We start from the raw sequence: 27,379 nt of genomic DNA on the forward strand, positions 1-27,379 counted from the left end.
GCCATGTTGCCCAGATTGGTCTTGAACTCCTGGACTCAAGCAATTCTCCCACCTCGGCCTCCGAAAGTGCTGGGATTACAGCTCTGAGTCACTGTGCCTATCCCAGCCTCAGGTATTTCTTTTTTTTTTTTTTTTTTTTTTTGAGACGGAGTCTCGCTCTGTCGCCCAGGCTGGAGTGCAGTGGCACGATCTCGGCTCACTGCAAGCTCCGCCTCCCGGGTTTACGCCATTCTCCTGCCTCAGCCTCCTAAGTAGCTGGGACTACAGGCGCCCACCACCTCGCCCGGCTAGTTTTTTGTATTTTTTAGCAGAGACGGGGTTTCAGTGTGTTAGCCAGGATGGTCTCGATCTCCTGACCTCGTGATCCACCCGTCTCGGCCTCCCAAAGTGCTGGGATTACAGGCTTGAGCCACTGTGCCCGGCCAAGGTATTTCTTTATGGCAATGCAAAAGAGGATGAACGCAGTGACCCAAATGGGATGTGGCCTTACTGGCTCCCGGGAGGTTGGCTTCCTGTACTTCCCATGTTCCCCAGTAGGGGCTGGACTAGGCCACTTCCTGGTCCTGTAACCATGCAGACTGATCTTTCAATTTTCTTTTTTTTTTTTTTTTTTTTGAGACGGAGTCTCGCTCTGTCCCCCCGGGCTGGAGTGCAGTGGCCGGATCTCAGCTCACTGCAAGCTCTGCCTCCCGGGTTTACGCCATTCTCCTGCCTCAGCCTCCCAAGTAGCTGGGACTACAGGCGCCCGCCACCTCGCCTGGCTAGTTTTTTTTTGTATTTTTTAGTAGAGACAGGGTTTCACCGTGTTAGCCAGGATGGTCTCGATCTCCTGACCTCGTGATCCGCCCGTCTCGGCCTCCCAAAGTGCTGGGATTACAGGCTTGAGCCACCGCGCCCGGCCGCTGATCTTTCAATTTTCTTCTGCTCCACTAATGTCCTTCAAGGGAGGTGGGAGAATGGCAGTCTCCGGGGCATTGATGATTATAGAGTCGTCTCTTTTTAGCTGTGTAAGCAACTCCAGGACTGCAGAGAACACTTTACCCACTTAAGTTGAACTCACCACGGGTGATGACCGTAAGTCCACATCCAAGGTAGCAGGAGTTTGGGGGAGGCCAAAGATGGGTCACTCTACTGGCTTTTTGGGTTGTTTTTATGTTTACTTAGAAATAATGGCTACTGTGTAGGGTGGACCTCACATTTTTCTCAGGCTGTCAGCTCCAGCCCTCTCTCCCTCTGCACACAGCAGTACCTGAACACTGTGACTGGTCACACCCAGCCCATTGCTTTGTTCTGCTGTTCATCTAGACCCCAATTATTAGACCCCAGGGGGTATAGTGAAGTCGGGTGGATGAAGGAGCTCTGCTCAGGGGACCTTGGATCAGGCTGCATTTTATAGAATAGCAGAATAGTGAACTACCCAATGTCGTGAACCAGTCCCTCTGCTTTGAGGGCAGGACCCCAGGGCGGGAAGAGCTGTTAGAATATACCATTACATTTCTTTTGAAGAGACGAGGTCTCGCTCTGTTGCCCAGGCTGTAGTGCAGTGAGTGGCTATTCACAGATGCAACCACGGCACTCTATAGCCTCCAACTCCTGGGCTTCAAGCAATCCTCCTGCATCAGCCTCCCAAGTAGCTGGGACTACAGGCATGAACCTCCATGCCCGGCTCTATGCATTTTTTTTCTTTTGAGACGGAGTCTCACTCTGTTGCCCAGGCTGGAGTGCAGTGGCGCAATCTCGGCTCACTGCAAGCTCCACCTCCCGGGTTCACACCATTCTCCTGCCTCAGCCTCCCAAGTAGCGGGGACTACAGGCGCCCACCACCATGCCCGGCTAATTTTTTGTATTTTTATTAGAGAAGGGGTTTTACTGTGTTAGCCAGGATGGTCTCGATCTCCTAACCTCGTGATCTGCCTGCCTCGGCCTCCCAAAGTGCTGGGATTATAGGCATGAGCCACCGTGCCTGGCCTGCATTTTCTTATAACCTGCAGAGGGAAGCTGTGTAGACTTAAATATGACTAAAAACAATCTGAAAAGCAATGATTTTGTATTGGTTTTATTTAAATTTTACAGAAACCTGATTAGAGTTAAGTATGTAATTATAAGTCCAGTAACAACTTCTACAAAAATGCACATACAATGCCAGAACTCCTTAAAAGCAACTAATATCGTATTTGTGTTTTGCATAAAACATGCATTAATATGTTGGCCAAAATCAGTCTCTACAAGAAGAGACAGTCCAATACAGTCGATAAGAAAACTAGTTGTGAACAACAGGTAAAAAAAGAGGTTTCCAGTTAATGTGAAAGAAGGAATAGTACCTTTCATAAAACAAGCCCTTCAGCGTTGGGTTAACTGATTGGTACTATTATGCTGCATGTAATGTAACACATCACCTCCAAGACTTGGTCCTGATCGGTCATAGGAAGTAAGGGACTTTCTGGTAGTTACATCAGATATTTGAGAAGATTAAAAGCTTTCTGGACATGATGGTATACTAGTAGTGGAACCTTGCAAAAAGGGTTCGAAACATTCTCAGACTTGGAAGAGCTCCCAAGCTTGATAATCAGCCTCAAAGACACCCTGAGCCTTTGAACGGAGCCCTCTGCACAAGGCCAGCTCAGGGCTCACCAGCATGTCCTACGGCCACAAGAGCTTCCAGCTCCACTTACCACCCTTCGTGAGGATCTGTAATTAAGAGACTGAGTGCTGAAGAACATGGTTGTGCCATTTCTTTGAGGCTTTGACTTTTTATAAGGCCTAGTTCATCTCGTCCAGGGATTGGGCACTCAAATGAATACATGGATGCTGGACACATAAGGAGTATTAATATACATGATGGCCCCACAGCCTGAAATGCTTTTATTAACATACATCAAGATGTGTCTCCGACTGTCAGGAAAGACCTTGTTCCTCCAGAGGGAGAGAAGCTGAGGGCTCTGTGTGTATCACAAGGCCTTTACTCCACAGACTGAGGGGCGTTAAAGAGGTCTCGTATCAACTGAAAGGACTTCCCCTCAAATGTGGGGCTCTGTACAACCTTCCATGAGGATCTTCAAAAACAAGATCTCATGTCGCTAGGGAAGCGGCGGCGGACGTTAACATTATATACACAAAACTCTGCATTCGTGCGGCCTCGGGCCTTGTTTGGAATCTCTTCCACAGTCTGTCTCTTCCAAAACAGGGCTCCCTGCCCTGCTTACTACAAGTAAGCTAACTCAGGAGCTGTTTTCTGTAGCACAGATTCGAGGGGGAAAATAATAATTTATTGGGGTTCTAATAACATTTTCATAATAGAATATCAAAATAGGTCCATTTTTGATATATGCTTATGAATATCCCTGATAATATCAAGAAATCCAGAGGACTTCGTAAACCACCAAGATTTCACAGGGGTGAGACCCGGTCTGTTTTCTAGGCAGCAGAAAAGGGACTAGTATACTGGCAAATGTTCTCCAGGAAGCCCTGTGAGCGCTACAGTACTGAAATTCTAATTCTAGTGCCAGTAGAATCGTGAACAAAAATTTCACTTGAACTGTATTAGTGAAATTCATAACAAAGGTTTGCTTCCTCAGCCCTATCACCTGCTAATCTCTCTGCTGTGACAGACATCCAGACCAGAAACCATCAGTCCCGGCTACTCTGGAGGTTGGGCCTAGAGAAAACAAGCCCCAAGATCCTTTCTAAGCTATGACCAAACCTCAGAAAACAGGGATGTGAAAGAAGGAGCAGACCAGGCTTGAGGAAGCTTTGACCCAAGGCACCACGATCATAGGGGCGAGGGGACCTGCAGGGGTTCTAGGTGGCGGGAAGAGAGCCTTCCGTGACGCCTGCGGAGGAGGTTCTGGGAGGCAACAGCTCTGTGGCAAAACACACACCTCTGGGAGTGAAATAACAGATCGTTAAACAAGACACCAATTTGCTTTCTCAAAACCAAATCAAACTTTAAAAAACTAGGCAAATAACCCTGGGTGCACTGGAGTAGGAGTACACTGGAGAAGTCTGTGGAATGAGCTGCACTAGCTGAGTCACAGAGGACACTGGCTGTGACGTCAGCATCCACACTGTGGCTACTGCAGCTAAAGAGAATGAAGGGAGCGCGAGGCCTCTCCAAACAGAGGAGGACGGAAAGGGGGCCGAATGTGAACCACACCTCTTTTATTCCAAGAATGGGAAGTGCATTTTCATTGGCCTGAATGAGAAGCTTCATACTCCACTCTAGCTGCAGTAATACTGCATCCCGTCCACTCTTCTTCTCTTTTTTGACTGAAACTCTTCAAAGAACTGCTGAATGTCCTCTCTCTTAACAACCTGTTGATGAAAAGCAAAGATTATGAAAGAGAACTAAGTAACAGAATCGCAATTATGAGGCCATAGCATTCACAAAGAAGTCAAATGATACTGCTAAGAATTACATTCATGTGCAGTTAATGATACCATCTCCATTTTCTGTTTTTTTTTGAGATGGAGTCTTGCTCTGTCACCCAGGCTGAAGTGCAGTGGCATGATCTCGGCTCATGCAACCTCCACCTTCTGGGTTCAAACCATTCTGTTGCCTCAGCCTCCCCAGTAGCTGGGATTACAGGCACGCACCACCATGCCCAGCTAGTTTTTGTATTTTTAGTAAAGACAAGGTTTCACCATGTTGTCCAGCCAGGTCTCGAACTCCTGACCTTATGACCCACCCACTTCGGCCTCCCAAAGTGCTGGGATTACAGGCTTGAGCCACCGCGCCCGGCCACCATCTCCATTTTCTAGGAGGGATGCTCAGGCACACAGGGCTGACCTGCTCAGAGCCACACAGCTGGGCACAACAGCAGAATGGTTCCAAGCTGGGTGACCCCTACTGCAGTATCCCTTTACAAAATGAGACAACAGCAGCACCTATCTAGCAGGGTCAACTGAAGGCTGGATGAGCGACAACACCCACAAAACACTGCCTGGCACGTGGCAAGTTCTCAAGATGAGCTGAAATTGGCAGAGCCAGCACACAAACTGAGAACCCCAAAGTCCTCCTCAGACCACTGCCCACACCCTCTTACCACAGCTGTGTTTCTGAATGTCCTCCAGCTCTGCAAAAGCACCCACAGAAAACAAAATGTACTATACTGGGAGATTGTGCTTTCTTTACCAGCAACAGAGGTGTTAAGAAAAAGGAACTAAAAAGCTTTTCCCTCTGGCCAGGCACAGTGGCTCATGCCTGTAATCCCAGCATTTTGGGAGGCTGAGGCGGGTGGAACATGAGGTCAGGTGATCAAGACCATCCTGGCTAACACGGTGAAACCCCGTCTCTACTAAAAAAATATAAAAAATTAGCCGGGCGCGGTGGCGGGCGCCTGTAGTCCCAGCTACTCGGGAGGCTGAGGCAGGAGAATGGCATGAACCCAGGAGGCGGAGCTGGCAGTGAGCCCAGATCATGCCACTGCACTCCAGCCTGGGCGACAGAGCAAGACTCTGTCTCAAAAAAAAAACTTTCCCTCTTTGTCATCAATGAAAAAAACAAACTTAAGAGTCCAAAATTAAAGATATTTGCTATATACATAGAAAAATAATTGGGAAAAAACTCATACTATAGAAGCAGCACTTTGAATAAATCCACCTTATGCAATAAAAATGGAAATTTATCTATTTTATTGGAAAAAGGATTTAGTGTCCCATACAAAGGTGTTTATGATATTAGCAAAATAAAATATTACAAATAACAAAATAAGACAAAGGGAAAATACAAATAAAGAAGCAAACTGGTCTAGGTGCAGTGGTTCACGCCTGTAATCCCAGCACTTTGGGAGGGCGAGGTGAGCAGATTGCTGGGGCCAGGAGTTCAAGAACCAGCCTGGACAACATGGCGAAACCCTGTCTCTACTGAAAACACAAAAATTAGCCAGGCATGGTGACGGGGGCCTGTAATCCCTGCTACTCAGGAGGCTGAGGCAGGAGAATTGCTTGTACCCGGGAGGCGGAGGCCGCAGTGAGCCGAGATCGTGCCACTACACTCCAGCCTGGGCGACAGAGTGAGACTCCATCTCAAAATAAACAAAACAAAACAAAACAAAAAGCCAACTGGACAACCTGGCAGTCCCTGCCCACCCCAACAGCGAGTCTGTGCCAATGGATCCATCGAAAGCTGTCTAATGCCATCACGGAAACAGGTTTGTTTATTTATTTTTTGAGACAGGGTCTCCCTCTGCAACCCAGACTGGAGTGGAGTGGCGCAATCACACTTCACTGCAGCCTCGACCTCGTTGACTCAAGCAAACCTCCCACCTCAGCCTCCCAAGGAGCTGGGACTATAGGGTGCACGCCACACCTGGCTAATTGTTTGTTGTTGTTGTTGTTTGTTTATTTGTTTTTGAGATGGAGTCTCGCTCTGTTGCCCAGGCTGGAGTGCAGGAGTACAGTGGCACAATCTCGGCTCACTGCAAGCTCTGCCTCCCGGGTTCATGCCACTCTCCTGCCTCAGCCTCCCGAGTAGATGGGACTACAGGTGCCCGCCACCACACCTGGCTAATTTTTTTTTGTATTTTTAGTACAGACGAGGTTTCACCATGTTAGCCAGGATGGTCTCGATCTCCTGACCTCGTGATCCGCCCGCCTCAGCCTCCCAAAGTGCTGGGATTATAGGCGTGAGCCACCGCGGCCAGTCCACGCCTGGTTAATTTTTAAATTTTGTGTAGATACGAGGTCTCACTATATTACCCACACTGGTCTCAAACTTCTAAGCTCAAGTGATCCTCCCACCACTCCCTCCCAGAATGCTGGGATTATAGGTATGAGCCATGACACTCAGCATGTTTGTTTTTTAATAAGGTAACACATGCTTATTGTTCAGAAAGGACAGTGAGACAAGAAGAGTGAAGGAAAGAGAAAGAAAAAGAGAGCACGTGAATGCATTTCAGCAAAATGGGAAAGAGATAAAGAGAAAGAAAGAAAGAGGGGTATAAGGTGAAAACTTCCCTCTCATTCCCTAGTAAGTGCTGCTAACATACTCAAAATATCAATGCTAACTTGGAATAATTTTCTCAGACCAGTAGCTGATACACCAGTTTCACAAGCACCAACAGTAATACTGCTGCTCAACCAGTGAGGAATCTGAACCCCTAACAGAATGCAGAGGCTGAACACAGCCTGAAGTGACTGCAGCTCAAAATTCTAATGTACTTGGCTAAATGGCATGGGAATTTACACTTAACAAAATGCTAATAAATAGGATACTTGCAAGGTGCAAAACGAAGGATCTGTCCCTACCTTGGATTACAAACGTTAACCACAGAAAGCCCGTAAGCGAAAGAAAATAGTATCTCTAGCAAGGATACTGTAGGAGGAGACCTAGCAACACACAAATGAGACTGTGCAGCTTTTGGTTTCTGGATATCCTCCAACGGCCACAGCTAACGTGCAGAGGAGAAATGCTAGTGAATGAATACTTGGGTTCAATAAAAAATCAGTTTTTAAATTTATTTCAGAAAATTTGTAGTTCTTAGGTTTATTAATTATTATTGCTTTTTAGAGACGGGGTCTCGCGCTGCCACCCAGGCTGGAGTACGGAGGTATGATTATAGCTCATTGGAGCCTCAAATTCCTGGGCTCAAGCGATCCTCCGATCTCAGCCTCCCAAGTAGCTGGGACCACAGGCACACATCACCATGCCTGGCTAAATTTTTTTTTTTTTTTGTAGAGGCGGGGTCTCATCATCTTGCCCAGGCTAGTCTTGAACTCCTGGGCTCAAGCAATCCTCCCACCTTAGCCTCCCAAGTGCTGGGATTACAGGCATGAGACACTGCACCCAGTCTAAGTGGTTTTTTGTTGTTGTTGTTGTTGTTTTTATTTTGTTAGATACAAACATTAAATAAAAGGCAGTCTATCATCTAAAACAGCTAGAACTTATTAACATTATCCCTATGGACAAATACAACCAAAGCAGATAAGCTTTATGGCAACCTGAGGTTTTTTTCTTTTTCTGTGAAGATCTGGTTAGTAATGTCATGGAACAAACAACAAAAATACCACATTTTTGTGACCTTTTAAATTATCTGGTCAGATAAAACATTCTCTCCTAAAGAGTGGCTCTGGTGATAACAAGGACCCGGATGTTTAAGATACCTGTGAAGACTTTGAGTAAAAGTCTCCAATGTGCATGAAAAAAGAGAACATGCCTACCTTTTTCTTTTATGTAATTTTAAGTATATGTGTGTGATAAAGAAAAGAGGGCATGCCTGCACACTATTTGAAACACCTCGAATGTCCACACACACAGAGGTTACCACACTGAGGTAGAATGCCCCATTACACCCATGAACATTCTTAGTTCTAGCACCAAAGAAGCTTGAGTCTGTATTAACCAGAGGATAGTCTCTGCAACAGAAACAAGAATAACTACATTAAGTTTTAAAAACTGTAGGGAAAGACGGGTGCAGTGGCTCACGCCTGTAATCCCAGCACTTTGGGAGGCCGAGGTGGGTGGATCACGAGGTCAGGAAATCGAGACCATCCTGGCTAAAAACCCCATCTCTACTAAAAATACAAAAAACTAGCCAGGCGAGGTGGCGGTCGCCTGTAGTCCCAGCTACTTGGGAGGCTGAGGTAGGAGAATGGTGTGAACCTGGGAGGCGGAGGTTGCAGTGAGCCGAGATCACGCCACTGCCCTCCACCCTGGGTGACAGAGCAAGACTCCGTCTCAAAAAGAAAAAAGAAAAAAAGAACTGTAAGGAAGTAGGAACTATTCCCAGTGATAGTGAAGAACAGTCTCTAAAACCTGAGAAAACCATTTAGGAGAAGGCTCTTTTAACTTTACAATTCATTTTGCAGAAAGGCAGCCGGCAGCACTGTGACCCTGTCCAGAAACTCAGGCAGTTAAATGTTCTTCCCACATTTATGACAAAGAAAGAAACCACCTAGCCTTTGGCGGGTGGTGGCGAGCGCGGAGAGGACGCCACGAAGGCCTCGGACACACTACCAGTACAAGGTGGTGGGTCGCTGCCTGCCCACCCCCAAATGCCACACACCGCCCCTCTACCGCATGCGAATCTTTGCGCCTAATCATGTCGTCGCCAAGTCCCGCTCTGGTACTTCGTATCTCAGTTAAAGAAGATGGGCCGGGCGCGGTGGCTCAAGCCTGTAATCCCAGCACTTTGGGAGGCCGAGACGGGCGGATCACGAGGTCAGGAGATCGAGACCATCCTGGCTAACACGGTGAAACCCCGTCTCTACTTAAAAATACAAAAAACTAGCCGGGCGAGGTGGCGGGCGCCTGTAGTCCCAGCTACTCGGGAGGCTGAGGCAGGAGAATGGCGTGAAGCCGGGAGGCGGAGCTTGCAGTGAGCTGAGATCCGGCCATTGCACTCCAGCCTGGGCGGCAGAGCGAGACTCCGTCTCAAAAAAAAAAAAAAAAAAAAAAAAAAAAAAAAAAAAAAAAGAAGATGAAGAAGTCTTCAGGGGAGATTGCCTACTGTGGGCAGGTGTTTGAGAAGTCCCCACTGCGGGTCAAGAACTTCGGCATCTGGCTGCGCTGTAACTCCCGGGGCGGCACCCACAACATGTACCAGGAATACCAGGACCTGACCACTGCGGGCGCTGTTACCCAGTGCTACCGAGACATGGGCGCCCGGCCCACTCCATCCAGATCATGAAGGTGGAGGAGATCACAGCCAGCAAGTGCTGCCGGCCGTCAAGCAGTTCCACGACTCCAAGATCAAGTTTCCGCTGCCCCACCGGGCCCTGCACCAGACCCGTCAGTACAAGCCACGCTTCACCACCAAGAGGCCCAACACCTTCTTCTAGGTACAGGGCCTTCGCCCGGGTGTGCCCCAAATAAACTCAGGAATGCCCCCCACCCCCCACAAAAAAAGAAAAGAAAAAAAGAAAAAAACGACCTAAAGTAGGTAGACAGAGATGGTATCTTCTAAGAAAGCAGGGCTCAAGACAGCCTCCCGAGTAGCTGGAACTACAGGTACAAGCCACCATGCCCAGTTCTTTTTTCTTTTTTTTGAGATGGAGTCTTGCTCTGACACCCAGGCTGGAGTGCAATATCACAATCTTGACTTACTGCAACCTCCACCTCCCAGGTTCAAGCGATTCTCCTGCCTCTCAGCCTCCGGAGTAGCCGGGATTACAGGCACCCGCCCTCATACCCAGCTAATTTGTGTATTTTTGTAGAGACTAGGTTTCACCATGTTGGCCAGGCTGCTGTTGAAACTCCTGACCTCAGGTGATCTGCCCACCTCAGCCTCCTGAAGTGCTGGGATTAAGGAGTGAGCCACCACACCTGGCCACCATGCCCAGTTTCTATTCTAAACTATGGAACTTAGAATTCCAGAAAATGGGTCTGGTGTTAATTTTTCCTGCCCATTTTCCCCTCCCCCTCCCAAAGATCCATGCTTCAAGGTCAGGACCAGCAGAATCGGTACTGCGGATTCCTTCCAATGATCTTCTGCCAAGCTACAAGTACTCTCTGAGAGGCCGCGTCCTCTCATCATGCCTCCCGGCCCAGCTGGGGTTGGTGAGGACTCCCAGTGTAACTCTGGTGTTTTACTACCTCTTACTCATTTCCCTTAGCCTGCCAATTTGCTCAAAATAGTCCCTGAATTCAACTCTCAAGTACCCACTTAAGTCACAGTCATTTTTTCTTATTTTTTGAGATGGGGTCTTGCTCTGTCACCCAGGCTGGAGTGCAGTGGCGCGATCTCGGCTCACTACAACCTCCACCTCATGGGTTCAAGCGAGTCTCCTGCCTCAGCCTCCCGAGTACCTGGTACTACAGTTGCCTGTCAGCACGCCTGGCTAATTTTTGTATTTTTAGTAGAGATGGGGGTTCACCATATTGGTCAGACTGGTCTTGAACTCCTGACCTTGTGATCCACCCACCTCAGCCTCCCAAAGTGCTGGGATTACGGGTGTGAGCTGCCGCGCCCCACCAGTCACAGTCATTTTTAATCATCAAAGGAAATAAACACTTCATTCAAAACTTACAGGGCTATGATTAGAATTCTTTAACTCAACATACCGTGCCTTCATCAGCAAATCTCTTGAGATAGTCTTTAAGTTCAGTCTTCAAATCATTGTATTCTAAATCAAAACCACAAAAGTATTTACATTTAGATAAACCATTTGCTTTCAAAAACAAAATATTCTTTGCCATTGACACCTGACTGTTAATAATGTAGTTTAAATAAAAATTTTCTTAAGTGAAAGCTGCATAGAAACTCGTTCCCAAATTATCTGCACTTCCTCCATGTTGATATCTGAGACTCTTTTTCATTAAAAAATAAAAAGCGGCCAGGCGCGGTGGCTCACGCCTGTAATCCCAGAACTTTGGGAGGCTGAGGCGGGTGGATCACGAGGTCAGGAGATCGAGACCATCCTGGCTAACACGGTGAAACCTCGTCTCTAATAAAAATACAAAAAATTAGCTAAACGCAGTGGTGGGCGCCTGTAGTCCCAGCTACTCAAGAGGCTGAAGCAGAAGAATGGCGTGAACCCGGGAGGCAGAGTTTACAGTGAGCCGAGATCACGCCACTGCACTCCAGCCTGGGTGATAGAGTGAGACTCTGTCTCAAAAAAAATAAATAAATAAAATAAAAATAAAATAAAAAGCAAAAATTTTTAAAAAGCACAAGTGGCCGGGCGTGGTGGCTCACGCCTGTAATCCCAGCACTTTGGGAGGCCGAGATGGGCGGATCACAAGGTCAGGAGATCGAGACCACGGTGAAACCCCGTCTCTACTAAAAAAAATGCAAAAAATTAGCCGGGCGCGGTGGCGGGCGCCTGTAGTCCCAGCTACTCAGGAGGCTGAGGCAGGAGAATGGCGTGAACCCAGGAGGCGGAGCTTGCAGTGAGCTGAGATCGCGCCACTGCACTCCAGCCTGGGCGACAGAACGAGACTCCGTCTCAAAAAAAAAAAAAAAAAAAAAGCACAACAAGCAGAGATATTCTAATCCCATAAAGATTAAGAATTTTTAAAAGGGCTTCCTCTTTCTCTGGAATTCTGGTAGCTGAAATAACCATGGACTTGTTGAATATTTATTTTATTTTATTTTATTTTTTATTTTATTTTATTTTATGAGATGGAGTCTCACTCTGTCACCCAGGCTGGAATGCAGTGGCACGATCTCGGCTCACTGCAGTCTCTGCCTCCCAGGTTGAAGTGATTCTCATGTCTCTGCCTCCCGAGGAGCTGGGACTACAGGCGCGCACCACCATGCCTGCCTACTTTTTTGTGTTTTTAGTAGAGACGGGGTTTCACCATGTCAGCCAGGCTGGTCTCGAACTCCTGACCTCAGGTGTTCCACCTGCCTTGGCCTCCCAAAGTGCTGGGGTTACAGGCATGAGCCATCGCGCCCAGCCCACACAAACTGACTCAGTTTACATTATGTACAAGGTACCTTGAGGGCTACAAAAATCTTTTAGGTGCAGCCTCTATCCTTGAAAGTGTTTACTCTAATAAAGGCAAAAAGAAATTAACAGTTATAAAAGACAAGGTGCAGTGGCTTGAACCTGTAATCCTAGCATTTTGGGAGGCCGAGGCAGGCAGATCACCTCAGCTCGGGAGTTCAACACCAGCCTGGGTGACATGGTGAAACCCTGACTCTACTAAAAATACAAAAATTAGTGGGGACCGGGCATGGTGGCTCACGCCTGTAATCCCAGCACTTTGGGAGGCCAAAGCGGGTAGATCACCTGAGGTCAGGAGGTTGAAACCAGCTTGGCCAACATGATGAAACCTCGTCTCTACTAAAAATACAAAGTAAATTAGCCAGGCATGGTGGCGGGCGCCTGTAATCCCAGCTACTTGGGAGGCTGAGGCAGGAGAATCACTTGAACCCGGAAGGCAGAGGTTGCAGTGAGCCGAGATCGTGCCACTGCACTCCAGCCTGGGTGACACAGTGAGACTCCATCTCAAAAAAAAAAATTAGGCCGGGCGCGGTGGCTCAAGCCTGTAATCCCAGAACTTTGGGAGGCCGAGACGGGCGGATCACGAGGTCAGGAGATCGAGACCATCCTGGCTAACACGGTGAAACCCCGTCTCTATTAAGAAATACAAAAAACTAGCCGGGCGAGGTGGCGGGCGCCTGTAGTCCCAGCTACTCGGGAGGCTGAGGCCGGAGAATGGCGTGAACCCGGGAGGCGGAGCTTGCAGTGAGCTGAGATCCGGCCACTGCACTCCAGCCTGGGCGACAGAGCGAGACTCCGTCTCAAAAAAAAAAAATTAGTGGGGCACAGTGGCATGCGTCTGTAGTCAACAGCTACTTCAGAGACTGAGGCAGGAGAATCACTTGAGCCCGGGCGGCAGAGGTTGCAGTGAGCCGAGAATGCACCATTGCACTCTAGCCTGGGCAACAGAGCAAGACCCTGTCTCAAAATAAATAAATAAATAATAAAAGACAGAAATGATTGATGTCATAAAAGACACATAAAAGTGGTGGCATCCAGGTGGAAATGGCTGGGATAGAAATCACTAAGTTTGGCATGCTGCCCCTGGGTAGTGGTGGGGGGATGTAAAAGCCTTCAATCAAGGGTTTGGGGGTATTTTCTCCTCTAGTGGTTTCCTGTGAACCACTGAAGCAACCTCAAGAACTGTCAAAATGGTGACATGCCTTGCTCAAAAAGATGACACATAATGTCCAAAAAATTGTTTCAATGGATGGAAAAATTTTATTCATCCATCTACCTTTTATCAGAATAGTGTATGTTGTGGTTTCTCAAGCATGTAATTATTCCAGCGTGTAACTCTGCTTCAATGGTAACAGCAGCTGAATACCCACCAATATGAAAATCAAGCAATGATCTACAATTCACAATTTTAATTCTTTGAATTAAATTAAAAATATAGGTGTTTATTGCCCCTTTATAGTTTTTTACATAGTGAAAGAAACTATGAATTTTCACACACACACACACACACACACACACACACACACACACACACACACAGTATTTACCACAAATGAGTTCTACTTGCTGGACTCTATTCATGCTGCTAAGGGTATCCATTAGGGGATCGCTCCTGTCAGTGGCCTGGGCAATCTTGCCTTTGTTTTCATAAGCCAGAACTGTGTCGTATTCATCTGTCAGGAACAAGACATCCAGATCTCCATACATTTTCTTTAGAAAAAAAAAAAACAAAAAGTTTCCCCATTAGAATTGTTTATCATTCTCAGAAAGTCAGTGTCATCAGAATCACTAAAAATGTTATTTTTAAAATATTAAGACCTAGAAAAACTGGAACCTCTTAACACAGAATTGCTAGAAGGATTTATTCTTTTTGCCCAAATTTCTGTCAGCATTCTCCCAATTTCCCAGATGTCATAGAGTCTATGAGATCTTTATTTAAAAATCACTGATTTACTGTAACTTTCTTTTTTTTCTTTTTCTTTTTTTTTTTTTTTTTTGTGAGACGGAGTTTCACTCTTCTTGCCCAGGCTGGAGTGCAATGGCACGATTCCGGCTCCTTGCAACCTCTACCTTTTGGGTTCAAGCGATTCTCCTGCCTTGGCCTCCCAAGGAGCTGGGATTACAAGCATGTGCCACCATGCCCAGCCAATTTTGTATTTTTAGTACAGACAGGATTTCACTATGTTGGTCAGGCTGGTCTCAAACTCCTGACCTCAGGTGATCCACCCAACTTGGCCTCCCAAAGTGCTGGGATTACATGCGTGAGCCATCGCACCTGGCCAATTTACTGTAACTTTCAACCAGTGTTTCCAAGCAACTTTTTGATATAACAAAGAACTGCTATTTGCCTAAAGATAAGTAAACTAAAATTAAAATAAGTAAATTTAAAATACTGCATAATTATCCATTTCTTCCACAAACATTCCAACTGTAAGTACTATGTCATAAATTTGCTTAATGTAAAAATTTTGAGGGTCTCCTAAACATTAATTCCATAAATATACTGTTCAGGTGCTCTTTTTATTTTCCTTTCTTCCTCTGGTACAAAAACTGAATGTTTTTCCCAGGTGTCCTTATTTTGGGGCACAGTACACAAAACATGCTAACACTGAAATTAATCAGATACTTCACCATACAGTCCTGGCAGGTACACAACTTGCTCCGCCAGTTCAGGGGCCAATAGGTGGCAGTGTCCTTCTTTATAAACTGCTTAGCCTTAAGCTCCTGAAGTCTGCAGCCAGATTTTGATTCTGCGTTGAGGCTTTCATTCTTAAACACTGTCTGAAATAAAATTAAGTTTTGAAGCATGTTTTTTAAACTACCATAGTTTTCATAGTTTAGATTTTGTAAAGAGATTTCTTTAGGCAAAGGATAAAATTGAAATCCAAAGCCATAAGTTTACAGAATTAATTCCGCTTCAGTTTTCTTTCTTTTTTGTTGAGACGGAATCTTGTTCTGTCGCCCAGGCTACAGTGCAGTGGCATGATCTCGGATCACTGTAACCTCCGCCTCCTGGGTTCAAGCAATTCTCCTGCCTCAGCCTCCTGAGTAGCTGGGATTACAGGCAAGTGCCACCATGCCCGGCTAGTTTTTGTAATTTTAGTAGAGATGAGGTTTAACCATGTTGTTTAACCAAGGCTGGTCTCAAACCCGTGACCTCAGGTGATCTGCCTGCCTTGGCCTCCCAAAGTGCTGGGATTATGGGCACGAGCCACTGCACCTGGCCCAGTCTTATTTCTTGATGGCTTGTACTTCACATATTACCTGGAGATCAGATTCAGAACTAGAGCTAGCACATGGTTCACTGTTCTGCTCTGCTTTAACCTCCTGGACATCATCCTTTCCCTGTTCTGGAACATCCTCTTTGAGGGTACTATCTTGATGCTCTCCATTTTCAGCTTTAATAACTTCCTGATCACCTATTCCATCAATGTTCCGCACCAATCCATCATCCTCAGTGGATATTTTGGTTACTGTGGGTTCAAAGAAAAAAAAAGAAAAACACATACACACATATCCACTGACCTAACAGACAATAAAATCCCAACAGACAATGCAATCACTTATTCTATTATTATTATTATTATTTTTTTTTTTTTTTTTTGAGACGGAGTCTCGCTCTGTCACCCAGGTTGGAGTGCAGTGGCCGGATCTCAGCTCACTGCCAGCTCCGCCTCCCGGGTTTACGCCATTCTCCTGCCTCAGCCTCCCAAGTAGCTGGGACTACAGGCGCCGCCACCTCGCCCGGCTAGTTTTTTGTATTTTTTAGTAGAGACGGGGTTTCACCGCATTAGCCAGGATGGTCTCGATCTCCTGACCTCGTGATCCGCCCGTCTCGGCCTCCCAAAGTCCTGGGATTACAGGCTTGAGCCACCGCGCCCGGCCTGTTATTTTTTTTTTTACAGACAGATTCTCACTCTGTCACCCATGCTAGAGTGCAGTGGCATGGTCTTGACTCACTGCAACCTCTGTCTCCCAGGTTCAAGCAATTCTCATGCCTCAGACACCCAAGTAGCTGGGACTACAGGTGCGTGCCAATATGACTGGCTAATTTTTTGTATTTTTAGTAGAGACATGGTTTCGCCATGTTGGCCAGGCTGGTCTCGAACCCCTGATGTCAAGTGATCTGCCTGCCTCAACCTCGCAAAGTGCTGCGATTACAGGTGTGAGCCACCACGTCAGGCATACAATAGCTTTTGCTTTTTTTTTTTTAGATGGAGTTTTGCTCTTGTTGCCCAGGCTGGAGTGCAATGACGCAATCTTGGCTCACTGCAACCTCCACCTCCTGGGTTCAGGCAATTCTCCTGCCTCAGCCCCCTGAGTAGCTGGGATTACAAGCATGCGCCACCATGCCTGGCTATTTTTTATTTTTAGTAGAGACGGGGTTTCTCCATGTTGGTCAGGCTGGTCTCAAACTCCTGACCTCAGGTGATCCGCCCGCCTCGGCCTCCCTAAGTGCTGGGATTACAGGCATCAGCCACCACATCTGACCTAAAATCGCTTTTTCTGGTTTTAAAATATTTCAGAATCTGGAAAAAGAGATTAGTCCACCATAGTCTCCGAAATACTGAGAAAGAAAATACTAATGCTTCTTTAGGTTACGTCTGTCTAACCCAAAGAATTCAAATAATTGAACAGTTTATTTGAAAATATCAATCACTGCTTAAGCACTTTACACATAAAGGAGAAAATAATGTACTGTACTTGTTAGAGACAGAATAATACAAGAAGTAGGAGGAAGAGATTGAACTGTAAACACAGACAGAAGGGTACTTTTTTAAAAACAGCTTTTCTTTATGGGAAGAAGAAATAAAAAAATGATGGGTGTAGCAGCACATATACTCTGAGACAGAGAAGAGAAACGATAGGGGAGCTCACATTGGATGCCAGCATTTCAATGTAATAGGAGATGAAGCCATCTGCTGACGGGAGAGGAAATGAAGGGAGAGGCAGGAGATCAATTTAAAAAACCCAATTAAGCTGGGTATGGTGGCTCACACCTGTAATCCCAGCACTTTGGGAGGCCAAGACAGGTGGATCACCTGAGGTCAGGAGTTCAAGACCAGCCTGGCCAACATGGTGAAACCCCTTCTCTACTAAAAACAGAAGAATTAGCTACGCATGCTGGCGCATGCCTGTAATCCCAGCTACTTGGGAGGCTGAGGCAGGAGAATTGCCTGAACCCAGGAGGCATAGGTTACGGTGAGCCGAGATTGTGCTACTGCACTCCAGCCTGGGCAACAGAGCAAGACTCCGTCTTAAAAAAAAAAAACCCAACAAGTAAGAACTATACATAGATAGGTTCAGTATTTGTGGACAGTGAGAGAGATCACTGGAAAGGGTATGAACAGAAAGGGAGCAGCACTTAAGAACTCTGAGGCAAACTGGCCAGGCGTGGTGGCTCACGCCTATAATCCCAGCACTTTGGGAGACCGAGATGGGTGGATCACTTGACATCAGGAGTTTGAGACTAGCCTGGCCAACACAGTAAAGCCTTGACTCCACTAAAAATACAAAAATTTGCCAGGTGTGGTGGCATGTGCCTGTAGTCCTAGCTACTCTGGAAGCCACATCACAAGAATCGCTTGAACCCAGGGGGCGAGGCTGCAGTGAGCCGAGATAGCACCCCTGCACTCCAGCGTGGATAACACAGCCAGACGTTGTCTCAAAAAAAAAAAAAAAAAAAAAAAAAAAAAAAGACAGAAAAACATGAGACTGGAGGTACAGCTATGCTGCTCATGGTTTGTACAGTGAACTGATCTCTAAAGATGAGAAGGGCAAGAAATTATGAAGCCAAAGCAGCAGATACTACGAGTTTAACTGCCACCTTAAAAATATATTAAGAAACACAGGCCGGGCGCGGTGGCTCAAGCCTGTAATCCCAGCACTTTGGGAGGCCGAGACGGGCGGATCACGAGGTCAGGAGATCGAGACCATCCTGGTTAATACGGTGAAACCCCGTCTCTACTAAAAAGTACAAAAAACTAGCCAGGCAAGGTGGCGGGCGCCTGTAGTCCCAGCTACTTGGGAGGCTGAGGCAGGAGAATGGCGTGAACCCGGGAGGTGGAGCTTGCAGTGAGCTGAGATCTGGCCACTGCACTCCAGCCTGGGCGACAGAGCGAGACTCCGTCTCAAAAAAAAAAAAAAAAAAAAAAAAAAAAAGGAAACACATAAAGCATTACCAGTAAGACATTTAATGCCTCAGGACCATTCATTAATTAGTTGTTTTAATTTCTTAGTGTATAATAAAAGCACCAGATAGGCTGGGCATGGTGGCTCATGCCTGTAATCCCAGCACTCTGGGAAGCCAAGATGAGTGGATCACTTGAGCTCAGGGGTTCAAGACCAGCCTGGGCAACATGGCGAAACACTGTCTCCACAGAAAATACAAAATTAGCAGGGCGTGGTAGCGTGTGCCTGCAGTCCACTTTTATAAGGGCACTAATCCCATTCATGAGGGCTCGGACTTATGAAACAGGCCCAAGCGAGCTTGTTTGCCCCTTTTAACAGGTACGGACACATAAAAGGCTCCATCTGTGAGGAATGGGCACTCAACCAAACCACTGACTCTGCAGGCACCTGAATTTTGGACTTCCCAGCCTCCAGAACTGTGAGAAATATCTGTCTATTGTTTATAAATTACCCAGCCTAAAGTATTTTGTTCTAGCACCCCAGATAGACTAAGACACCACCCCCTCGCCAACCGATACCATGTGTTATAATTAACAACTTATTTCAGTTCTATGTATCTTTCAAAATCCATTTGAAAACTGCCTCCTCCATTTTCTCTAACTCTGGTCTCATCAATATTCTGCATCACATCATTTAAGTATAAATTTGTTTTTGGTAGTGTCCCAACCAATCTATGCACCTTGCGGAGAAAGAACACATACTATTTTTTGGTTTTTTTGTTTTTGAGATGGAGTCTCGTTCTGTTGCCCAGGCTGGAGTGCAGTGGCATGATCTCAGCTCACTGCAACCTCTGCCTCCTGGGTTCGAGCGATTCTCCTGCCTCAGCCTCCTGAGTAGCTGGGATTACAGGCACGTGCCATGATGCCCGGTTAATTTTTGCATTTTTAATAGAGACGGGGTTTCGCCATGTTGGCCAGGCTGGTCTCAAACTCCTGACCTCAGGTAATGCACCTGTCTTGGCCTCCCAAAGTCCTGGGATTAGGGAGCCATCGTGCCTGGCCAGAACATATACCATTTTATAACCACAGAGTTAAAAATAGTTGCTAAAAATTCTGAATCGAACACACAAATTTCACAAGCACAAGTTTATGGCACAGCAACTTCACAAAGATACCTACCTGCCAATTGCGCAGCATAAGCCCACAAAAAGGAACAACGTTTCATGCAGGCCTGGCATACCATCTCTTGAAAATCCCCACTCTCGGGGGGAATGGCACCAAGATGCTGTGAATACAGAACACCAAAAATTTTCTTGTGATTGCCACACTGTCCAAAATGCCCATTATTTTACAAATAAATACTGTAATAATACACTGATCATATCACTAGAATTTATTTTTAGAAGAGTAATTATAATGTAAAATATAACCTTTATCTCTTTGTGATGACAATGGTTTCAAAAGGTAGAACATTTTCCTTACCCTTCCATGGAACCAATCTTCACAGACCACACACTGGATCATCTCATCTGGAATCTAGCAGAGAAAAGCAGTTTGTTAAGGAGTACACTGAATTCGGGAACATGGAAGTAACCTGGCACGCAGTAGAATAAGATACTAAATATTCGTTCCACATGAACTGGTGTTCCAAAGGCTTACATTGAGATAAGCCCTCTACAAACAATCTCAAAGCTCTTTCACATCAGTTACTTAATATCTGATTCTCACAAAACGGTGTAGACAAGGAGGGCATTCCCATTTTATACAAAACTCAGGCCCAGGCAAGTAATGTGAATGGACCGATGCAGACAGTGACAACTGGGACTTTTTACCACACCATCCTTTAATACAATACTCAGTTGTATTACTGTATAGGATGGTCACTCCAGCCTTCTTTATGATATTGAAAAATTAGACAATGCTTTTCTGCTGCAGAAAAACCATCCTGCCAAGTACACTGAAAAGTAAATGTCAGGAAAACCCTCTTGATAGATAACTCCTCTAATTTGAATAAATTAAATAATTAAATGCTGGCCCTAGGAAAATAATATACCAAAGAACATAGACTATTTGGGAGATGACTTTCTTTTATTCCCAGGCTCTCATAACTGTTAATTAACATCCCAATGTTGTTCTGTCCTTTTCCTATTGTAGGCTTCTTAAAGGGAAAAAAAAAGCACATATTGTGGAACAGAAGGAGCTGTAACACTTTACTACATGCCTTAAAATATCCAGTTTTGGCCGGGCACGGTGGCTCACGCCTGTAATCCCAGCACTTTGGGAGGCCAAGGTGGGCGGATCGCCTGAGGTCAGGAGGTTGAGACCAGCCTGGCCAACGTGGTGAAACCCTGTCTCTACTAAAAATACAAAAATCAGCCAGGCATGGTGGCAGGTGCCTGTAATCCCAGCTACTCAGGAGGCTGAGGCAGGAGAATCGCTTGAACCCAGGAGGCAGAGGATGCAGTGAGCCGAGATCACGCTACTGTACTCCAGCCTGGGTGACAGAGCGAGACTCCGTCTTAAAAAAAAGAAAGAAAAAAAATTTCAGTTTTAAGATTTTATTTTTGCTAACTCAGAGAACTTCAATCTGTCCCTGTACATAATTTGGTTTAATAATTATAGTTCGAACGCAATTAGAAAACAAGGAAGAAGGCAGAAGGCTAATATCTCTAAAGACAAAAAGTACTCTTTCAAATCAGTAAATACCCAAACAAAACCCAAACCAATCAAAACATGGGCTGAGGATATGAAAGGACAATTCAGAGGGAAGGTTATTACAGATGTCCAACGAACTCATGAAAAGATGCATAATCTCACTTATCATCAGGGAAAGAAAAAAAATTTAAGATACTATTCTTCATTTATCAAAATGGCAAAATTTCCAAGAACTGGTAATATTCAGGGTTGACAAAAGTGTTGGGGAAAAAACATTATCATATACTGTTGCTGGTTCAACTTTTTTGGCAGATATGATCACAATTTTATTATTTATTATGATTATTATTTTTTGAGACAGAGTCTCGCTCCGTCACCCAGGCTGAAGTGCAGTGCCGCAATCCCGGCTCACTGCAACCTCTGCCCCATGGGTTCAAGTGATTCTTGTGTTTCAGCCTCCCGAGTAGCCAGGACTACAGGCATGAGCCACAGTGCCCGGCCAATCACAATTTTAAACACCACAAATACACTTTGATCTGTCAATTCTACTGATCCATTCTACATAAATACTTGGAGTATACTCAGTTGTATTACTGTATAAGGATGTTCATTCTAGCTTTCTTTATAATATTGAAAAATTAGATAATGCCATTCTGCTGTAGAAGAACAATTCGGATGACTAACTTATGGCATATGAAGTTATAGGATACTCTGCAGCAGTTAGAATGGGGTAAGTGTGTTTGCTGACATGAAAGAATGTCTATGATATACTGGTGAGAAAAACCAGCTGCAGAAGTGAGTGTACAGAATTTTCACTTCGGTTAATGGAAAGGAAATTACACATTGAAACACACATTCACTCAAAACACTTTAATGTGCACAGAAAAAGACCTAAAAATACACACACCAAAAGTGTTAACAGTGATTAGGCTTGGGAGGTAAGAGGTGCAGGAGTGAGGAAGAACTCGTTTTGAATTTTGCATATACTTCTCATTGACATTTTTAAGAGGATGCTGTTTGTATACCCCATTTCTTTCCGTAGAGAGACAGAAGAAATTGAAGGTCATTTCTTAGAAAGTGTTAGGGGGCAGGGGGAGGCAGTCAGGGAAGGAGAGGAAGGGAAGAAGCTCTGGCTTTGGGAAAGTCCTCTCCAATATTTCATTCTTTTTTTTTTTTCTTTCTTTTTTTTGAGACGGAGTCTCGCTCTGTCGCCCAGGCTGGAGTGCAGTGGCCAGATCTCAGCTCACTGCAAGCTCCGACTCCCGGGTTTACACCATTCTCCTGCCTCAGCCTCCCGAGTAGCTGGGACTACAGGCGCCCACCACCTTGCCCGGCTAGTTTTTGTATTTTTTTAGTAGAGACGGGGTTTCACTGTGTTAGCCAGGATGGTCTCGATCTCTTGACCTCGTGATCCGCCCGTCTCAGCCTCCCAAAGTGCAATATTTCATTCTTATGATGTAAAAATGGAAAGAACGGTTGAGATGTGTACCAATTATAGATCCGACCCAGATTCATAAGAAAAGATAAATCTAGAACCCTTTCACCATCCCGCACTGCCTCCCGAAGAGCCAGAGGCTCAGATATGACAAGCAGTTGAGGAATCAAGGCTAGAGGGGACACACTCCCAGGTTTAACTTCCAATTCTCTTACCTCGTCTTCAGGATCAGGATAAGGTCTCTTGCAAATGCAGTACAATCCAAAAAAGTTGTCATTGTACTTATTGCCAGAATTTACCTTTGCTTTGTCCTGAAATATAATATTGATTTCAATAATAATATGGTCTAATTTTAACTATAATTTCACACATTATAAAATTAATACATTCAATACATTTCCACATTATTTCCCCCAAGAGGCTGATCTTTAACTTTCAAAGTAGGAAAAAAAAACCTCACTACTACTAAAGGGATACTTTTTTCAGGATACAGGGAAAAAATAAAATTTTGTTTTTGTTTTTGTTTTTTTTGGTGGTAATTAAGAGAAATTAAATACACCTATTCAGTAAAGTGGAGATAAAAGTTAATCATAAATATTATCAATCTATGTGAACTGACATTGGCCTGGAATTTCAAGGTACTTCTTTTTCCTTTTTGATAGAGATGGGGTCTCACTACGATGCCCAGGCTGGTCTGGGTTCAAGCCATTCTCCCACGTAGGCCTCCCAAAGTGTTGGGATTACACGTGTGAGTCACCACGCCCGGCCTTATTTATTGGTTTTTCTTTTTCTTTTCTTTTTTTTTTTTTTTGAGATGGAGTCTCGCTCTGTCTCCCAGGCTGGAGTGCGGTGGCACAATCTCGGGTAACAGAAACCTCCGCCTCCTGGGTTCAAGCGATTCTCATGCTTCAGCCTCCCGAGTAGCTAGGATTACAGGCACACACCACCATGCCCAGATAATTTTTTGTATTTTTAGTGGCGGGGGCATTTCACCATGATGGCCAAGCTGGTTTCGAACTCCTAACCTCAAGTGATCTGCCCACCTCGGCCTCCCAAAATGCTAGGATTACAGGTGTGAGCCACTGTGCCAGTCTATTTATTGTTTTCGTTTTGAGATGGAGTCTTGCTCTGTTGCCAGGCTGGAGTGCAGTGGTGCAATCTCAGCTCACTGCAACCTCTACCTCCTGGGTTCAAGCAATTCTCCTGCCTCAGCCTCCCAAGTAGCTGACCGAGTAGGTGACTGGGTGCCACCATGCCCAGCTAATTTTTGTATTTTTAGTAGAGACAGGGTTTCACCGTGTTGGCCAGGATGGTCTCGATCTCCTGACCCTGTTTATTGTTTTTAAGTCATATCCTTTGCTTTAAAAGCCTCAGAGAATAAGTACAACCAATATAATTAAACCTGAATTACTTTCAAGTACATCTCTTCCCCAAACCTTTCATATTAATTACCATCTATCTTGTAGGCTCTCAACAGTTTATATAGTTTTTCCAACAAAGTAAAAAATGAAATGGCCATCTGCAAAGAATAAGCATAAGAACTTCTTTTTTGGAAAATACAGGTATTTGTTTTTTACCCCCTCTGGCAAATATTAACCCCAGCTGCTCTAACTGCATTTATAGTTACAGTGTTTACTTACAGGAAGTAATTTGCATTCCAAAGTTTTAAACTTGCTGTTTCCACAATCACAACGAAAATTTCTGAAAAAAGGAGGAAATAACAATTTTATTTTTCTTTTTACAAAATCCAATTTAAAATTTCTTCAAGCATTCAAGCACATAAGACTTCACAATTCTTGAAATTAATATGTACAGAAGCAAATATTTATATCACATACACACAAACACACACAAGTAAAATGATGGTAGAGAAAGATGAGTAGTTTGAGTTTGTACCATATTATGTTTTTAAAGGCTCTGGAAACTCCAATTATATAAAATAATTACATGAAATTTCACTACTGTACAACAGCTTTGCATGAAAAAACATGATAAGGAAAAAGTGTAGATGGGAAAGAATCTACACTTCAAAAGCATTTAGTAACAATCTCTGACTATGTTTACCTTTTTGTGTATAGCTCAAATAGTTTGTGACTTCCATGACATTCATAACTGCAAGCTAAACAAATTCCTGCTGGTTCTTCTCCCTCTGGGGTGCAGGTACTACAGGCATATAGTGCTTGCCTCTTTACTGAGCCCTAAAAGCCCCCAAAATGGAAAAGAGAATTAATGTAATAGCATGGCTTACCTAATACCCACACTAGGAACTGAAAAATAATTAAAATCAGATTATCTGTGGTCAAGATCTTTCTGTAAAAACCATTAAGACTAAAAAGTTTACACAGCAGAGCATCAACCAAAACACAGTTGTGTTGCATGTTTCATTTTTATACTAGTGCTTTTCATGCAAGCACTTTTTTCTTTCTTCCTAATTTATTTATTTTTTGCAGAGACGAGGTCTTGCTATGTTGCCCAGGCTTGTCTCAAACTCCTGGGCTCAAGCAGTTCTCTGCCTTGGCCTTCCAAAGTTCTGGGATTACAAGCATTAGCCATGACACAAGTCAGCACTCCTTTCTTAAAGTGATAGGATGTCTGAATTTGTCAGTCGGCTGTGAATAAATGAATCTGTTTAATCATTTTAACAGGTGAAAACACAGAAGCATATGTATAGGTTTATGTAAGTAATATCACACTTTCATCCTGGAAAATGTTTGTAAATCCACCAAAGAGAGAATCAACACATGCAAAGAATCTCTTTGATTTTTAGGAGATGCATGCTGAAGTATTTAGAGGTATAGTGTCATCATGTCTGCAACTTATTTTTAAATAGTTCAAAATTTTAAAACAACAAATTTTAAGTAGAAAAGGAGATAAATGTGACAAAATGTTAAAAAGTGAATATGTAGGCTGGGTGCAGTGCTCACGCCTGTAATCCCAGCCCTTTGGGAGGCCAAGGTGGGCAGATCACCTCAGGTCAGGAGTTCAAGACCAGCCTGGTCAGCGTGGTGAAACCCCATCTCTAAAAAACCCCATCTACTAAAAATATAAAAATTAGCTGGCCGTGGTGGCGGGCATCTGTAATCCCAGCTACTCGGGAGGCTGAGACAGGAGAATCGCTTGAACCCGGGAGGTGGAGGTTGCGGTGAGCCAAGATCATGACATTGCACTCCAGCCTGGGTGGCAAGAGTGAAATTCCATCTCAAAAAAAAAAAAAAAAAAAGTGAATATGTATAATAGGTATAGTTACCTTCCTCTAGGAAGGAGGAAGAATAGACAAGGAGGCTTCCGGGATGCCAGTAAAATTCTATTTCTTTCTTTTCTTTTTTTTTTTTAAGTTCTTTTCCAATAAGCCTTTTGCACTCCTAATGTTCTATTTGTTGATCTGGGTGGTGGGAACATGCACACTTTCCTTTCAAGCTGTGTACATGATTTGTGCAAATTTCCATATTTTTTTTTTTACCACAATAAAAAGAAAACATTAAGGGAATCCATTTTATAAAGGTAACTACACTTCAAAAATAGTTTACATACAGACTTAGAACTTTTTTTTTTTTTTAAGGAAAGCAGGCGAAAAATTGTTTTAGTGGTGACCAAAGGTTTTAAAATACCTGGGGCTATGTCTGGATACCAGGTTTATTCAACAATCTAGCACTTTGCAGTGTAAACTAAACTTGGTCAACAACGAGAACTGGTATTATGACCTCAGTTCATACCACATAATGAATGCAAGTCTCTCCCCTCATCTCCCCAGTGTTCCAATCCACCCCTCTGCCTAGGTAACCCTTCTTCCTGCCAGTTCTTATCCTTTGTCAGTCTTCTTCCTACCCATCCTTTTCCATTTTTGTGCCTCGAAGTATAGGGTGAGTCACTAAACACATCACACCCCCTCAAACACTTGCTCACTCACAACGTCTTCCAAATGCCAAATAGATCCTTTTCTCCTCTCTCCCCTCCCTTGCCAGAGCCACTTGCTGTTCTGTTTCCGGTCTATTTCCAGGGGAGGAGGGCAGACTGCAGACAGCCATGGGTACTTGCTCCATTTTGCCAAAAAAAGAAAGAAAAAGTACTAGCTAGCACTTGTCAAACTAAATTGCAGAGGAACTAGCTGTCAAGGAGCTCACCGCAAATCCCTAAGGATTTGAAAATCTCTTTAACCTGACGTCTCCCATTTGGTCCCTAATAAATAAATAAATAATCTTAGGATGGGAAAAGCAGGGACAAAGATGTCTGGATCTGAGAGGTCGCGGGCTGGTTTCGTGAAAAGCAGTGGTGCACCAGGACGAGGCTGGAGAGGACGGACAGAGCAGCTGCTCCAGGGTCCTTCCTGGCTGGCCGGACAGAGTTAGAGAGAGGGGAGATGGGGGCCCCTGCTGGACACAGGCTGAAGGGGGCCCAGGAGGTTGGGGATAAAAGGGAAGGGTGGGCTTGGGGTAAGGAAGCGGCAGACTAACGGCGGCCCCGGACCACCACTGGGGAGACGACTGAGGCAGGCGGGAATAGGGACAGCCGGGCCGGGAAGGGGAGGTTCGGCGGGAGCCGCGGGAGACAAGGCCCGGGCCGCGTGCCCACCTGCGAGTAGGAGCACTTCTCGGAGTCGCTGCCGCCCAGGACAGCACACGCCTCATTCTCCAGCTCCTCGTCCTCCTCGAGGACGTCGACCAACGATACCACGGGCTCCAGCTCCGACTGCCGCCCAGCGGAGCCCTCGGCTCCGGCCATCCTCAACTGTCACCCGAACCGCGGCTCGGCCCCGGCGGAGGCGGGAAAAGCG

At 45.1% G+C, this 27,379-nt stretch overlaps 1 protein-coding gene and 1 pseudogene across 3 annotated transcripts; one reads left to right on the top strand and one right to left on the bottom strand.

Annotated features, from left to right (window-relative positions):
• Positions 1-2,040: 2,040 nt before the first annotated feature.
• On the bottom strand, positions 2,041-27,374 carry LOC105467523 (ubiquitin protein ligase E3 component n-recognin 7). Of its 3 annotated transcripts, XM_011717169.2 has the most exons (11): positions 27,178-27,327; positions 24,673-24,806; positions 24,249-24,309; positions 22,824-22,919; positions 20,001-20,054; positions 19,698-19,803; positions 15,652-15,860; positions 15,019-15,168; positions 13,935-14,097; positions 11,000-11,061; positions 2,041-4,311 (listed from the first exon to the last, which is right to left on the bottom strand). In XM_011717169.2, the coding sequence occupies exons 1-11, from the start codon at positions 27,325-27,327 to the stop codon at positions 4,219-4,221; spliced, it is 1,278 nt and encodes a 425-aa protein (XP_011715471.1). In that variant the 3' UTR covers positions 2,041-4,218. The 3 variants fall into 3 exon arrangements, with proteins under 3 accessions (XP_011715471.1, XP_011715472.1, XP_070955784.1); XM_011717170.2 differs by lacking the exon at positions 24,673-24,806 and having other exon boundaries at positions 27,178-27,374; XM_071099683.1 differs by lacking the exon at positions 15,019-15,168.
• On the top strand, positions 9,416-9,863 carry LOC112424194 (large ribosomal subunit protein eL20 pseudogene; annotated as a pseudogene).
• Positions 27,375-27,379: the final 5 nt, after the last annotated feature.

The sequence above is a fragment of the Macaca nemestrina genome, chromosome 7, assembly GCF_043159975.1.
Source record: "Macaca nemestrina isolate mMacNem1 chromosome 7, mMacNem.hap1, whole genome shotgun sequence".
Taxonomy (NCBI): Eukaryota; Metazoa; Chordata; class Mammalia; order Primates; family Cercopithecidae; genus Macaca; species Macaca nemestrina.

Excerpts from the sequence above, each read along its gene's own strand:
- LOC105467523 (XM_011717169.2), bottom strand. The coding sequence starts at position 27,327 with ATGGCCGGAGCCGAGGGCTCCGCTGGGCGGCAGTCGGAGCTGGAGCCC. Across the intron at positions 24,807-27,177 it reads AGAAGTGCTCCTACTCGCAG|GGCTCAGTAAAGAGGCAAGC; the intron begins GTGGGCACGCGG and ends GGGGGCTTTTAG. Across the intron at positions 24,310-24,672 it reads TTTGAGCTATACACAAAAAG|AAATTTTCGTTGTGATTGTG; the intron begins GTAAACATAGTC and ends TCCTTTTTTCAG.